Raw genomic sequence first — 16,908 nt, forward strand, 5'->3', positions numbered from 1 at the left:
CTCTCAAGCCTTTAGGCTCTCTCTCTCTCAAGAGTCAAGACTCAAGCCTCACTCTCTCATTTTCTCAAGCCTCTCTCTCTCTCTCTCTCTCTCTCTCTCTCTCTCTCTCAAGCCTATCCATCTCTTGAATCTTCTAACTTCTCTCTCTCTCTATTACAATGACAAGGGAGAAGAATGAAGCCTTCAATGTGCATGCTATCCATGTAGAGAAAGCCGATGGAAAGTCCAAGTCATGTAGGTGGACTTTGTAAGTATTGTGGCAAACAATACACAAGTGGAGTTACTAGGCTTCTCCAACATGTTGGAAAGGTGGGGGGGCAAGTTGCACCATGCAAGGAAGTCCCCCTTGCTATATCCGATGAGATCTTCAACAAGATCAAGGGTGGATTGGGTGCTCACTATGATAGTGGTAGAAGCTCAAGGGCGGATGATGAGGTCATTTCCCCGCCTTGTGATACATCCTCCCCCGCCGCCTCCATCGGTGCCACCTCCATCGGTGCCGCCTCCGCCTCCGCCTCCTCAAAGAGACAAAGGCTTGAGTCTCCCATGAGGCAAGCCACTCTAGCCCAAGCCACCGGGGGGTTCTCTTCTTCTCTATCACATCTCCGAGAACGGCAACGGCTAGCGGATATAGAGATTGCACGCACCATTATTGAGTGCAATCTCTCATTCCATGTGCTCAAGGTAGATCAATGGAAGTCAATGGTGAAAGCCATTGCAAATGTGGGCCCATGTGAAGGATGGACCGGCGTCTCCTATCATGACATGCGCACGAAGAGGCTTGTGGACGAGAGGGAAAGAATCGATAGATCTCTCAATCCGGTGCGGGCGGCATGGTCCAAGTATGGGTGTAGCATCCTCTCCGACGGATGGAGTGACCGGAAGAAGAGAGGCATCATCAATATACTTGTCTCTTGCCCTCTTGGCACATACTTTGTGCGGGGCGTGGATTCCGGAAAGGCGGGGAGGAAAACATCGGGTGCATTCATATATCGCCATATCAAGCAAGCCATCATGGAGGTAAGTTTCAACTTTCAAATTGCACTAAAGTCTTTAAAGTTTAGGCTTTAGTATATGTGATATGATCATATGTGGCTATATCATGAGTCATGACTCAAGTCTCATACTGCATACGCTCATTGCATCCATTCATGTGCATTGTGACATGTAGGTTGGATCGAAGAACGTGGTGCAAGTCATCACCGACAACGCTTCAAATTGCCGTCGGATGGGGAAGTTGCTCGAGAAGGACTATCCCTCCATAGTATGGACGCCTTGTGCCTCCCATTGCATTGACTTGCTCATGGAGGATATGGGCAAGTTAGTGTGGATGAAGGAAGTAATGACCGAAGCTATCTCTATTGTTACCTTCTTCACCACAAAGGTGAAGGTGCTTGCCATGTTCCGCGAACATAGCAAGTTGGAATTGAAGAAGCCTTCATCTACACGCTTCGCCTACATGTGGCTCCTCTTGGAGCGCCTCCACGATGTGAAATCCTCCCTTCGCCAAACAGTGGTCTCCACAATGTGGAATGAGTGGGATGAGCGAGAATCGGCGGAGGCCAAAGCCATGCAACGGCTTTGCCTAAAGGAGGAGTTTTGACAGTCGGTCCGCACTATTGTCATTGCGGTCACGCCCTTCTATAGGGTATTGCGGATGACCGACATGGAGGGAGCCACCATGGGCCTTCTTGTTCACTTCATGGGAGAGGCCATAGCAGAGTTACGCGTTTCTCCTTCCATCGACGAGGAGAAGCGCGATGGTATGTTGGCCATTGTGGAGAAGAGGTGGAAGTGGATGCGAAGACCTATCCATGGTCTTGCCGCTTTATTACATCTGGCTTACAAATCACCCGCCCTCTTCACCAACGTGGAGCTACTTGAAGCCCGAGATGCTTACTTGCCCAAAGCATTGCCGGAGGATCGCCATGGGAAGTTCCTTGAGGAGCTCATAAGCTACAATGACCAAAGGGGAGGAGCCGCGTTTGCATCTACTACCTGTTGGAAGAGGGAATCCCTTGTGAAGCCCCTCTTTTGGTGGGAGACATTTGGGTATGCGCTCTCAAGCCTCCAAAAGGTGGCTTTGAGAATCCTAGCTCAGGATTGCTCTTCAGGTGCATGTGAGAGGAACTGGAGTTCCTACTCACTTGTACACACGAAGTTACGTTATCGCTTGAGCACGCAACAGTTAGAGCGGCTAGTGTATTGCCGCGCTAACTTGCGCATGCTGCACGCAATGCAAAAGATGGAATCGGCGAGACAGGTATAAGTTACAACTTATAAGTTATAAGTTATAAGCATTCAAATTTCAAACTTCAATGTTTATTGAAATTTGGAACCAAATTCTAATACATTGCTTGTCACTTGATCATTGTACAATGTAGGTGAATGTGGATGCATTCAAGCTCACAGGGGGCACTCTTCACAGTGTAAACAAAGTGCAGGATGAGGAGGAGGAGAGGATCTATGCAGAGATCTATCGAGAGCTCGAGTCGTTTGATCGACGACCTACTCGCACTCGTCGTGGGCGTGGAGGTAGTGGCAGAGGAGTGCAAGTAGGAAGCCGTGGATGCACGGTTCGTGGTGCTCCCAAGGACATAGTGCATACCTATGTGCGGCGTGGATCGGGTAGCTCCACACTCGCTCTTGCAGATGAGGATGCTCCCTTTGGCTTCTCACATGAGCTTAGAGAGCCCGAGTTCGATGATGAGGGCAACCTTCTTAGCGATGGCGACTTCGGCGAGGCCACTGATGTGTCCTCTTCTCATGAGGATGATTTCAGCGAGAGCTCTGATAGTGATGCCTTTGTCTAGTCTCTCCTTGGGCCTTGGCTCTAGCCTCTCTTTTTGTACTCGCGCCTAGCACGCATGATCGCATCGCACCTCTATACTTTATGTACTTTTGTTTGTCACTTCAAACTTGTTTAGTTGTTTTTAATGATATTTTGGTTTGAAACAACTTCTCTAGACTCTACCCTTCCAAATTGAAAATGTCTATGTTTGTAGGTGTTCTTTAATTTAAAAAATCGTATTTTATCGTACCGTATCCCAAAATTTCATATCGTACCGAATATTCCCGTACAATATCGTACCGTACGGTATCGTATTTTCGTACCGTGACAACTATGATCTCCTCGTATCTGTCTTCGTCACACACGAAGTCTTTCAACTTCTCTATCATACAATCCATGGCCTCGTAGACCTTGCCTCATGCATGGTTGCATAGTGTCTACAATCCTCAATAGGTGGACTATGGGCCTCACCATAGCATCTGTGGTCTTCACACGCTCCCACCAAGAGGCGTCATCCGCCCGTAACCTACACTCTTGGCCAGTGTTTGTACGGGACTCTTGCATGTCGACAAACTCGACGCTAAGGAAAAGCCCCCTCAAAGCACCGCTACAATCCTTCAACCGGCCCAACATGAGAAAGTTGTAGGCAAACCGGGTGTCAGAATATTTGAGAGAAAGAGAGAGAGAGGACCTCTTGTTGAACTCATGCCGAAGTCTTTGGTGGTTGAGGACAAAGGAGACCATGGTGTTGGCCTCGTCAATGAGCGGACTGATCCATGGCAATGCCCCTATGTCCTTGTGGACGTTGTTTAGGCAATGAGCCATACAAAAGGACACCGTGACATGTCCACGCATACCTTGGAGGATAGCTCCCGCCGCCCTATTGGAAGGCTTCCCATCCGCAACAAAGCCCACTACATGCTCGGGGCCAACGATCTCCATGGTGGTAGCCCACTCCGCCGCAAGAACATCTGCGCTCCTGGTCCCGGATGCATCATGAGATGAGATGAAGTACATCTCTCCGCGGGAATATGCAACCACGCCATGAATACTCCTCTTGCGGGTGTCACTCCATCCATCAACAATGAGGGAGACTCTGTTCCTCTCCCACTATCGCTTTGTGTTGTCCGTCGCTTGCTCTACAATGAGCTTCTCCTTCTTGTGCAATGTAGTGCGCAAGCTCTCAGATGAGGGGGACATATAGGTTGAGCCATACTCCCCAATCTTCTTAACCATGACCTTGAAGTATTCCAACCTATTCAAGAAAGCAATTTACTAATGAGAAGGAGACTAGCAAGATGAAAACGTGAATGATGAATTGGCAATGATCGATTGCACTTACCTAGCCGCTTGAAAGGCAATGTGGTCGTGGAAGAAGAAGCGGGCCACCGCCATATCCACCTCCTTCAACTTGGGGTTACAATTCTCCCCAAGTGTAGATTGTCACTGTGGGCCACGTAATGGTTGAGAGGCCATGGAGATGGAGGGTGCCAGCGTCGTGGATGGAGCAACATTCCGACTCGATGGTGAAGGTGATGGCGTGCGTGATCCCGATCCACCACATGACTCCATTGCAGAGGCTTGAGTTCCTCTCCCCATCATCGCAGGATCCACGGCCACTCATGGTGTCCTTCTACGACAAGCTTGTCAAGAAGTTCCCGTCTCTTCTCGGGCATGACATTCGTGCAAAACCTCACCTCATGCCCACCCTCATGCAAGAGGTGGACTCGCACTTTGTCGGCGCCACCCGTTCGCCGGTACGGGCAAAGCTTGCATGCCCATGGCCGAAAACCACGAACCACCTCCATGAGCGGACGAGAACCACCTCCATGAGCGGATGGGGTGTAGTTAACCTCCTCCCACCATGTCCATCCCATTGTCCTTCTACGGGAAGCCCCGAAACATGAGGAGAATGCCATGGTTGAAGATGGCTTGAGCCTTGAGCAATGAGAGAGAGAGAGAGAGAGAGAGAGCCTACAGGCCTAGAGGCTTGGAAGTTGGAAGACTCAAGAGGCTTGAGGGAGAGGTGAGAGAGAGAGAGAGAGAGAGAGAGAGAGAGAGAGAGAGTCTAGATAGTAGAGAGTAGGGCCTTGTGTGAGAGGCTTGGAAGAAGTTGGAAGTTACTAAGTTAGAAGAAGCTTGAGGGAGAGAGACTAGAGAGAGTAGATACACTCATGAAGTGTAGCTTGAGACTTGAGGCTTGAAAGTTGAGAGAGAGAGTTGCTTGAACTTTGAAAACTTGAAGGGGTGTATGTGTGCTTGTAGCCTTGCTCTTATATAGATATTAGATAGGCAAGAGAGACGCAAGAGCAAGAGAGAGAGAGAGAGAGAGAGAGAGAGAGAGGCAAGGGCCAAGCCTCAAGGCCCAAGGCCCAAGGCTCAAGCCTAAAGGCCAAGCCTCAAGGCAAGAGAGAGGCAAGGGCCAAGGCCCAAGCCTAAAGGCCAAGCCTCAAGGCAAGAGAGAGGCAAGGGCCAAGGCTTGAACTTTGAAAACTTTGAAGGGGTGTGTGTGTGCTTGTAGCCTTGTAGCCTTGCTCTTATATAGATATTAGATAGGCAAGAGAGACGCAAGAGCAAGAGAGAGAGAGAGAGAGAGAGAGAGAGAGAGAGAGAGAGAGAGAGGCAAGGGCCAAGCCTCAAGGCCCAAGGCTCAAGCCTAAAGGCCAAGCCTAAAGGCCAAGCCTCAAGGCAAGAGAGAGGCAAGGGCCAAGGCCCAAGCCTGAAGGCCCAAGCCTCAAAGCCTCCCCAAACGGCTAGAAACGGCCAAGGCAAACGACTAGAAACGGCCCCGCAAACGGCTAGAAACGGCAAACAAAACCAATCTGTCTGTAACTCAATTTATTCATCAGTTTGAAGCTCATTTTCCTTTAGCTAAAATCACAGATCCACAAGACAAAGTCCATGTGGGAACACCTCAATTCACTAGAGAGGTTGTTACTTGGTGATAGCATTGGTCTCAACTTCACACATACCCCTTGCCAAGCCAATTTCAGTTTGATTGGGCTACTTTTGTGGCTGAACTCAAGACCCGTTCTCTTCCTTCACACTATGACCAATCTTGAGGATGAGTTTTACAAACTCGTTCAGAATGGTTTTCTTGTTTTGACCTTCTTCGAAAAGGTCATTACCATGGCCCATCACATGGGTATATCAGAAGAACACAAGCTAAAACAGTTCATTGGAGGTTTAGACACAAACATTAGGTACCCAGTCAAGAATTTTGAGCCTTAGACTTATGCACAGGCACTGATCCTCGCTCAGAATCAGAACTGATGCTGAACGGAGGTAAGCCCAAGCAGGTACAATCTACCCAACAGTCATCTAACTAGGGTAAGGGGGCTCATACCAGCAAAGACCAAAAGGACCAAAAGAAAAATTATCAGGGTCAATGGGCAATAAGAAAGATTCCACACCCAAGAAGACTCTTGAGGAAAAATCTCAGGAGGACATCACTGGAAGTTACCTCCAGCTAGATAAACAAACACAGTACAACGAAGAGAACCATTGTTTCTTCAGCCACATTCTCGGACATGAGAAGAAGGATTGCACTAAGTGGCAATTTGAAAAGTCTACAAAGGCACCCACTTCCACAATACCGATCGTAGCACACCTCCGCCATCAACCTCTAATGCCGTTCAACTATTGCCCGCCTTGAATTTGGTGCCACCAATGGTATTTGATGATAAGCAAGAGGGTGAGACTAAGGGACAGAAGAAAGCTCTCATATGTGCCTATGGCACTACAAGGGGACAACAAGTCATTGCTCTCTTCGACATGGGCATGGACAAGTTTTCTAGCCTTGCAACACCTCTCACAGACTTGCTCAAGTTTGTCGTGTTGTTGAATTGGCCGACAACATAAGGACTGGCTGACTTGTAGCCTGAAGGCATATGAAAGCAACGCATCAGTCCTCAACCATTCATCACCTCGAAAGGATCATCCCATAATGCCAACTTTAAGAGTGGTGATTTGGAGGCAACTTTCTTCAATGCCTGGAATGCCTCTAAAGCCTTGCCCGTAACGGACACTTTCTACCGATGAGTCTTCACGCCAAATGCTAAAATTCAACATTAAATGTTGTCCCTTTCTACTGTTGGCCAACTGCAACAAGACTTGACCTGCTGCCCTGGACACATCCCACTGCTGGCCGACAAGGTCCATAGGGCTTCCCCATGCTGTCGGCTAGTCCTATATGCTATCTAGGGCTGTGAACAACCCTTGTATAGGCTCTTGAAGCCATGGGCTGGCCCATTGGCTAGCCCATAGGCAATGCAATGCTTACTACCTACTACTAGGGGCTGACTCTACACACACTTATCTAATGAATTCTCTGAGTGGGTTAAGAGGACTAACTCTCGATTGACCTCTTAAGGCTCGGAGATTGACCTACGTAGCTAGTGTCTGACTGTTCCTAGACTGAGGGCTCACAATAAAGTCAACGTACGACAAATATTCCTATAAAAGGTACTACTTCTGTCACCATTTGGTCCCTTCACCAGTGACCCGTCTTGACCAGTGTTTCACACACTGAATGGAGCCAAGGTGAGAATGGGGATTTTCCACAAAAGAAAGCTGAAGCATTCACCGACATATTTTGGCCTAAAAGATGGCAACAGAGTATGAGCTACAAGGGATTTTATTTGTTGGTTTGATTTTGAAACAGTTTCACGCATCATTAAAGTGTGGCCAGATTTATCACCTTCTAAGCATGCATATGTGGACCAAAAGGAGACGCCTAGAGGAATCTTGACCAACAAGCTGGGAAAACCATGAAACTTGATATTTTTGGCTATTCAGGCACTTTTGGAAAAAGGGGGAAACGCACAGCTATTTTTGGGGCTAAGCCAACTTTATAAAAGCGTGGAGGATCTTCAAGCGCCCTCATCTATCCTAGTCGGCAACAATGTGCTTTCTCTCCTCTCTTGAGCGCTGGTCGTATAGAAGGGCACCAGCCTATTCTCCTCTCCTGAGCGTTGGCCGTACACTGCAGCAGACGACTGGTGTTCTCTTTCTCCCGAGTGCTGGCCATACAACAGGGCAGCAGCAAGCACTTTCTCTTCTCTGAGGGTTGGGCGTACAACCGCTTTCCCTCTCCTGAGTGTTGGTTGTACAGCAGGTCAGCACTCTCTCTCTCATGAGTGCTGGCCATACAACAAGACATCACCTTCTCTATCCTGAGCGTTGGTCGTGCAACAAGGCAACACTTTCTCTTTTTTCTAGAGTTGGCCACCACTGATTTTGGGGGCTGTTTCAAGGCTGATTTGTAGTGGTTCTTGGTGCTATTTGTACCTAGATCCCTGAGCAAGTGTTTGCTGAGGAAGTTTTGTGGAAAATCCCGTGCAAGCTTGCACTAGCACCTTGGTCTGTTGTAACAGCTTATTTTTTGAATAAAGTTTAGCGGGGGGTGGGGGGGTTTTCCAGCTCAGTGCTGTGTTCTTTTGGTGATTGTTTATGGTTTTTTCGCTACATAATAGAATGATGGACCGTATCTTCCGAGAGCATCAAAAATCCACATGTATTCTTTGATGGCATCTTGGTGTTCTCTCAAAGTTTATTTCTGGTGTTGTGCTGTCTATCTGTGCTCCAAGTGTTCTATGATTTGCTTTCATTCGACTAGATTGGTTTCAACTTCTATACAAAATGTTGCACTGATGATCATACCAATGTGTCACTGTGTACCCCAATGCAGGGTGCACGTGACATTCCCACCTGTCTAACTTGGCGACACGTTTAGGGCTTCCAAGTAGTCCGCCAACAACTGGGGGTACTCCTGAAAGAACTCTTCATCCAAGTTCCAACCATACTGTTTCATGAGTTCCTCGCTCTTTAAACTTCGAGTAAAACTGTCGTATTCTTTGACCAGAACCATGCTTCCATCTGTGGAGGAGAATTTGCTCTGGCTCTATGACTTCGGCTTCGTCTGATCATATCTAGTTGTTGCTTTTCTGATATATCCTACAATGCTCGACCTACATATAGCTTCAACCAAGAAACATGAAAGACAATGTGCATAGTCCCTCTTTCCGGCAGCTTTAACTTTAAAGAGACATCACTTAACTTCTAAATGACGAGAAATGGGCCAAAACTTTGAAATAAAAGCTTGGGACAACACTTGCCCACTTTAGTACTTAAGTCGTCGTTTCATGATGCGGAGATATACCCAATCCCCTTCCTTAAAGTTGACATCTCACTTGGATTTGTTGGCTTGTCGGGTATATGCTTCTTGAGCTTTGGCAGCAAGACGCTCCTTAACTGACTCAATGATTTTCGAGAATGCCTCAATTGTCTTATTGGCATCTAGGGATAGTGATACATGTCTCGTCAAAAGAGATGAGAATCGGCGATCAAATGATGCCTCATACGGCATCCGGCCAATACTCTCGATGAGTGAGTATCATTTAGGATTGCCTGAACCAATGGAAGGTATTGTTCCCATTTCGACTGCTGGTCATGGCAGTATGATTTGAGAACGTCAAAGGCCAATTGATTATAAATTTCTGTTTGGCCATCTATTTGAGGATGGAATGCACTGGACAGCTGCAACTTAGTCCCAAAATTGTCAAACAATGCTCTACAATGGGATGTGAATTTTGGATCCCTATCTGATGTGATTATTCGCGGCAAAGCACCAATGGGGTACCAAAACCGAATGAATAAGCGAGCTATGTCCCTAATTGTGGTTGTCTGCCTGCTTGCATGGAATGAACATGCAAAACTTACTGAATCTCTCCACAATTGGCATATACTGTGTGTTTCTAGATCTAGCTAAGGCGGAAAGAGGACCTACAAAGTCCATACTGATGGTGAAAAGGTCCCTCAAGAATAGGCAAAGGCTGAAGTAACCCTGCCTGTTTTGTATGAGAAACTTTCCCGTTTTGACATATCTAACATGATTGGACATGTTGGTAGACATCCCGTCGCATCTTAGACCAATAGAATGACCTCTCTAACTTCTCCAAGGTATTGTTGATACCCCGATGACCTCCAACAAGAGAATCATGGATATCATGGAGAAGGACTTGACGCTTTTCTTTAAGTACACAGAAACGGTTCTTGAAAAACAACCAACCATCCGGTATACTGCAGTGGCTTGGTTCTGAACTGAGGGCCAACTGATACTGAGTCCCGAACTCTTCCGAATCCCAAAAGCTCTTTGTCATACATCGAATAATTCTTTTCAACATCATTCAACTTGCAGCTATAACAAGCCACTGGCCTACCATCTTGCTGTAAAACACCTCCAAAGGCAAGGTTACAGGCATTGACAATCACCTTGAGAGGATCATCCCATGACGCCAACTTCAAAACTGGTGACTCAGAGGCAACTTACTTCATTGCCTGGAATGCCTCTAAAGTCTTGCCCGTGAGACGGACACTTTTTGAGGAGTCTTCACGTCCTTGAGCAAGTCGGTGAGAGGTGCTGCAAGGTCAAAAAACTTGTCCATGTGTGTGTTGTAGGCCTGACAAAGACCCACAAATGAGCGGATTTCCTGGACTGTAGTGGAAACGTCCCAACTGAGAATGACATGTACCTTTTCAAGATCGAGGCTAATACCTGATGAACAAATGATGTATCCCAAGTAATGGATTTCCAGTACTCCAAACTCACTCTTCTTGGCATTAATAAACAACTCATTGTCTTGCAAGAGCCGCAAAACCTGTGCCACATCTCGCTCATGCTACTCTGCAGTCCTTGAGAAGATAAGGACGTCATCTAAGAACATGAAGACGCATTTGCTAATGAGATTCCGAAAAACCCGCGACATCATTTTGTTAAACATCGCTGGTGCATTGGTGAGTCCAAAGAGCATAACCACAAATTCATAGTGGCTGCACTCGGTTGACAGGCTCTTGAGTCTTGAAGCCATAGGTTGGCCCATTGGCTAGCCCATAGGCAATGCAATGCTTACTGATGCATACCTACTACTAAGGCTGACTCTACATGCACTTATCTGATGAATTCTCCAAGTGGGGTAAGAGGACTCACTCTCGACTGACCTCTAAGGTTGTTGAGGGCTCACAATGGAGCCACGGCGTATGACAAATATTCCTATAAAAGGTACTGCTTCTATACAAAATATTGCATTGATGATCATGCCAGTGTCTCATTGTGTACCCCAGTGTAGGGCGCACGTGACATCAAAAGGAGAGACACCACTACCCAAGCCACTAAACAAGGCTTGTGTGTGACTAGGCTTGGCTAGCAAGGTCCCCACAGGCTCGATGTGAAGCTAGGAACTTGTTACGTACCTAGCACTAATTCTCGAGATTAGTGGCCTAACCTAGCAAGGTTAGGAAAGCCCTACGATTAGAAGAAATACAGGCCATTAAGGTTATTATTAATTATAACCTTATTAGCATGCTTTCTCCTAATCACAAGCATAGCTTAACCTTGCCAAATTAGGCCACTAATATCAAGGATTAGCGCTAGGTACCTAACAAAACTTCCCTTACATGGTGGTTTGGGCGATGGTGCCTCTACTTGAGTGGCTTGATTAGCAAGCACGCATCTCCTCTAGCTTAGTGGCTTGGGTGGTGGTGCTTTTACTCCTGCGGAGTGGCTCAAGTAGCAAGCGTCTCCCCTTGCTTAGTGGCTTGGTGGGTGGTGCCTCTTGGTTCTTGACCCAACTATGTAGCTAGCCTTTGGGTTGGGACTATTGTTTAATTTATTTTCATGTACTTGGAAATATGACTCACCACCCTAAGGGTGGGTCACCCCAATCTCGCCCCAATGTGTGTCTTCTCATTTTATGTTAAGTGAATGGTATTTTAAGTTGTCAATTAATGTGAACACGATATAGAGAGAGAGAGAGAGACCCTATTGTCCCAGGGGCGTTACATCGATATCATGGCACAAACTTCCTACACTTGGTGAAGGAAAACAGTCCTATCCATTGTTGTATTATGTCTTGACTAAATAATTCACCATTCCTTGCGTGAAGAACACCACATGCAGGCCTTGCATGCGATCTCAAAGAAGAATTACAAGTCGTTAAAGGCAAGGAGTAATAACATGGCTATATGATGCATTAGCTTCTCCAACAATTGGGAGAAAAGATCCTCAGGTACAAAGAATCATAAAAGATAAATAATCTAAAACCACGATCCTTCATAGTTAGTAGTTTGATTTAAACAACTGGTCTTGTATACCATATCTATGACAAGAATGTGCAAAACTTACAACAAGCAACATTTTCATTGTCCAACAAACACAAGATACATGGTGCCACCATTTGGCCACCCAATTGGTCCACCCGTGCTTTCTCATCATGTATATACATTGGACTGGTGTCCATGGCAGTTGTATATACCGGGGATTGATGCCACTCATGTGATACTGTGGACTTGGCTTTCCGTTGGGACTTATACCTCTGTGTACATGCCCGAAAATGCTTGGTGTACCTAATGTACTTGCCTGAAGCACGTCTATTTTGGTATAGTCTCATGAACGGGGATTGTCCATACCAATGCTGCATTGCATAGCATCTTTATGTGCTTGCTTGCAATTGAAATTGCATGCTGTATTCATGCTTGCTTGACCAATGTGTAGTTCCGGGTAAAGAGACACCCGCCCACAAACCGTGCGTGTGAAACTATCTGCTGACATGGTTATGTGGCATATGACAGGTGGTAAGTATTGGTAATAAACCTAGCCTTAGGAGTGACCACTAATTTATAAGTGAGTGCGTACATACTTCATTAAGTTTTGGGCAACCAAAACTCACTTATAAATTATGACTAACCCGGTATTCACACACACTGATGTCGTGAGGTGAACAAAGCCCATTGTCCACCATCCAGACCTTATCTCCTTTGTACAAAGGACGTAACCAACCATGTGTCCACTCTAGCTTGCTCCACAAAGCACCTACCTGCCACCTACACTGGACAACTCAACACCTCACTCCTCCTCTCTCTAGAGATAGGCACCTCCTTCACGAGGACTGTTGGGCTGCATTTTCTGCACATTCTCCTTCCCAACTCCATATCCAAGCTTGCTAAGGTGTTTCTCAAGCTTCCAAGAGTGTTTCCGGGTGCTAATCACTCTCCTACACACTCCCAATGACTGAAATTCTACAAAACAACTCTCTTTATTGCTGTAATTTTTGGTCTTTTTGCTGAAAACCCTAATTTCAGCCCTTCTTTCTCAAATTGAACCATAGGGGAAGCTTTCCCAAGGTTCCCTTCATCCTCTTGAAGACTTTTGTCGCGAAGAAATGCGACAAATCGAAGATCTCATCACTCCAAGGACTTCCATCACGAAGACTTCCGCTGTCATCGACTCTACTTGCAATTGGTAAGCTTTTATGCTTAAATATGGAAGCAAGTAGCAAGAGGGAGGAACCGAATTACAAGATCACATACCCTGTGTAGTGTTCTCTTGTCCTAGGTACTCTCTTGCATATTGTTGCTACCATGTGTTGGTGGAACAATAGAGAGCAGATGGTAGGGAACATGGGCACTTGAGAGGGTAGTGTGGATTGCAAGTCTACATCGACAACCACTTGTTTGCAATACTGTATTCAGATGCATTGGTATGGAAATCTTGTCAGAAATGCCCATGACACTATGTACTTGATTCTCCCAAGATCAATATACTTTATTTGAGGGATAGATCGGCCGTTCCGGCTCATTGTGTGTCTCTTGTCAATTCAGCAAATTACTTCTTGTGTTTGAGCAAGTGTCCATCAAATCTTAAGTGTATTTAAGTGTATTGATTAGCATTGTGTTCAACCAAGTTACGCATGGATGGCATGATTAGGGACAACTTGGGCAGCACGGGTATGCTTAATAAAAGGCATATGGGACAGCCTTGCGAATCGCAATACAAGCAATAACTTGGTTTGTGGCAGCTACTATGGTCTGTACTAACCTTGGTACTCCCTTCAAACTGAGCTTGCTTGTGTGAATCAATCCCTCAACTATCGCAAGTTGTCTAGCGTTTCATTTATGCTCTTCTTGTTTTCTTGTCTGCGTCTACTCACTCAGCCCTGTTCTTTCCAAGTCTTTCCAACACTTCTCCCATCAACTACAACTAGTAACAGGCCTGGTGTCGGTGGTGCATCATGTGCATAATCATATCACACATTCGTGACATGGCCAGCATTAATAGCTGCTTGAAGCGAGAGGAACAAAGAAATCTACAGAATAGCCCCTCCAGCTGCTGCATTTGAGATTCAAATCCTGAAAACCACCTCTGCCTTTAACAATGCAGTTCATATCCTCCCCCAAAAAAAGAAGAAAAAGAATACAAGGCTGAAAATTGGCTATCTAAACATGCTCTAGTACCTTTTGTAAAGGAGTAGAAAACACCCTACTCTAATATCATTGACCCAGTGCACTTAAGCACAAAACTGAGCAAATTTGCCAATGGCAGGCGTAAATCTCTCAGCCTAATCTATTATCTGTAAAAGCATACAAACGTACAAAGATACTTAATGGATCTGCTAAGAACTGAAGCACACACAGCATGGCCATGAACAGAGGAAAAAAAATCCTCTCCCAGCTGATCAAATCTACTCCCGCACTCATCTGCCTTACTTGATGTTGTTCTGGCTGATTCTGTTAGTCTTCTGGATACGGCCTCACAACATAACTCCTTTGATAAACCCTAAATCTAACTAGACTCTGGTAGCCCAGGGCCAACAATCGCTTTTGCAATGAAATATGGTGGAAACAGGCTGAAAAGGGGCCCTCACACAATGGCCAAGAGATAGGGCTGTGAGAAAAACCATCCAACTTGCGATCTAAATATTACTCACCCCTAGCCCTTGTTTTCTATTTAGCAGCAAGAGCACTTGGAGCAACCTAAAATGGCTCAAATGTAGGAAAAGCAGCTAGTATCGCATCATGTATGCAGGCAAGTAAAGACACATGCCTCTCCAAATTATCATGAACGTGGTCTGGTGATCTGAAATCCTCCTGTGAAAATCGATGCACAGGAGCAGGATGTTAAAGTCAAACAAAAGATTAATTCATGGGAGGAGTTGACTGTTAAATGTAGAGTAACTGAAATATCTCCACCAGTAGAACTGAAGAGGATGTAACCTGGCCAAGGCAATAGGATGCAAGATCAATGTTTTTTAAACTAAAACCCATACACTCATACTATGAATCATGCAACAAGAAGCCGCTTAACTCATGTAATCATGTGACTGCTCATGCAGTATAGTCTATGATGCTGCACTTGTTGGAGATAGAGAAAGCCTTACTTGTCATAAGGTAGAGGTCTCTTCGCCGTGGTCGCATGGCCTCTCCCATTGTTACTGGCGCCCCTCAACTTCTGCCGCTCAAGCTCTTTCAGTCTTTCCCTACGCTCAAAATACTCTTGACACTCTTGAGACAGGAAATCTTCTTGTGCTTGCTGTGGTGGTGATCCAGCCCTATCACCTTCATCTTCCTCCACTTCTTCATCTTCAGCTTCCTGGTCACCTAAGAGACTAGCATAGTCTCTATTGTCTCTGTAAAAATCCTGCTCCAAAGCAGAGAAAAATAATGTAAGAGCACATCCCTCCCCACCCCCAAAAAAACTCCTAGTGAATATGTGAAATCATGCCAACGGAAAAAATCAGCCGGTGACCAAAAACTAAAGCTCATCACAAGCATATGGAAAGTACAGAAAACCCTAATTTTCCTGCTTAGCTCACCCTTGAGCTCATCACGTGTGCTCTGTATCATACATAGAGGTGGAATGTATACAAGAAACCCTAATTTTTTCTTGCTAAAAGGTCACATCTTCTGTGGCATGTGGAAAGACAGTACAGACAAAGAAAAGGTATTTTTCTGCTTTTTTCCCTGAAAAAAAAAAACATATGCAGAAAGAGAATTCAAGAAACAGAAAAATAAAACCCTAATTTTCTCTGCGATGCCAAACTGAGGGCACTTACCGTTCTTTCTTGCCGACCCATGATGGGCAATCGAGGAAGGCACAAATCCAAAACAAGCTCAGATTTGTCGATGCAGAAAAACGCCCCAAGTCGTGTTTTGGGACGGCTCAGATGCAGATCGAACGGTCCAAAAAGAACCCTAGAAAGTGATCCAGGAAACTATGCTGCAATGGCGTGTTTTGAAATGTGCCCACAACTTTAACGTCTTCTTGGCGCTCTCTCTCTCTCGTTTAGTAGACACAATGCCTGCATATGTGTTCTCCAGAACCCTATATTATCCTAGAAGACTTTCTATAAATCCCTCCCTCATAAGCTATAAATCCCTCCTTCAAAAGCCAACACATCATGCAAAGAGAAGATTGAGAGAACTTCAACCAGTTTTATCCCGCGTGGATGGTTAGATTCTGCTATAGTGTAGGGAGTAACCATGCACATGTATTCCTTGAAACCTTACACTCGGGGAGTAATCATGCACATGTTTTCCTTGAAATTTTGCAACAAAAAGTGGCCCTATAGTAAGGCCCATTACACATACCCCACCGCCCAAGCATAGCTTGTTGTTCTGACATAGCTAGAGAGTACCAATACATACAATAAAAGGGCCAATGACACAAAACCATCATGAAAGAGCGTCTAATAATCCCAAGACAATTGTAATTCTAGGGCTTTGCAGACATCTATCACAGAGGAGTGAGCTGACCATCTATCCTTCAAGGGTACATGTCTTGTGAGGTTGGCAGAGTTCCCCAATAATATATCAACCTTTCTGAGGTTGGCAGAGTTCCCTAAAAAAATACCAACCTCTCTCAAGGGATTCTTTCAAAGCCTCACTCTCCTTCTAACTAAAAGGAAAACAGGTGAGCCTATTAAAAACAAGCATCTAATAGTTCTAAGACTACTGCAACTTCAGGGCTCTATTGGAGACATCTATCACAAAGGTTAGCAAAGTTCCACAGTAATACCAACCTCTATCAAGGCATTCTTTCAAAGCCTCACTCTCCTTCTAACTAAAAAGAAAAGGGGTGAGCCTACCAAAAACAACTTAAGCATCAGCTCGATTTTTGAATATTTACAAGAGAGCAATGTCTATAAAAACTTCATAGCTAAGAGATGATGACCACTTATTAACAGAAGCTAAGAACCATGTGACCACCTATTAACATTAGCTCGCAACCATGTATTGACTATGCACTTTTGCCTAATGGAAAAAAAATCAAAACATTACTTGTT

At 45.5% G+C, this 16,908-nt stretch overlaps 2 protein-coding genes across 11 annotated transcripts in view; one reads left to right on the forward strand and one right to left on the reverse strand.

Annotated features, from left to right (window-relative positions):
- Positions 1 to 16,120, reverse strand: part of LOC147630941 (uncharacterized) — a 40,011-nt gene extending 23,891 nt beyond the window's left edge. For 2 of the 10 annotated variants that reach the window (XM_086809285.1, XM_086809290.1), the window contains exons 1-3: positions 15,679 to 15,922; positions 15,439 to 15,586; positions 15,004 to 15,263 (exon numbers count right to left, since the gene is read on the reverse strand). In XM_086809285.1, the coding sequence (XP_086665411.1) occupies positions 15,004 to 15,263; positions 15,439 to 15,450 (272 nt within the window). In that variant the 5' untranslated portion in view covers positions 15,451 to 15,586; positions 15,679 to 15,922. Of the gene's footprint in view, positions 1 to 15,003; positions 15,264 to 15,438; positions 15,587 to 15,678 lie in introns of those variants that run through there. The other 8 variants (XM_086809287.1, XM_086809294.1, XM_086809289.1 and 5 more) reach the window with 8 other exon arrangements.
- Positions 1,185 to 2,843, forward strand: LOC147630942 (uncharacterized). Its single transcript, XM_086809283.1, has 2 exons — positions 1,185 to 2,263; positions 2,385 to 2,843. Exons 1-2 carry the CDS (start codon positions 1,658 to 1,660, stop codon positions 2,811 to 2,813), a joined length of 1,035 nt encoding a protein of 344 aa, XP_086665409.1. The 5' UTR covers positions 1,185 to 1,657; the 3' UTR covers positions 2,814 to 2,843.
- Positions 16,121 to 16,908: the final 788 nt, after the last annotated feature.

The sequence above is a fragment of the Cibotium barometz genome, chromosome 15, assembly GCF_041138505.1.
Source record: "Cibotium barometz isolate CiBa-2024 chromosome 15, ASM4113850v1, whole genome shotgun sequence".
NCBI lineage: Eukaryota > Viridiplantae > Streptophyta > Polypodiopsida > Cyatheales > Cibotiaceae > Cibotium > Cibotium barometz.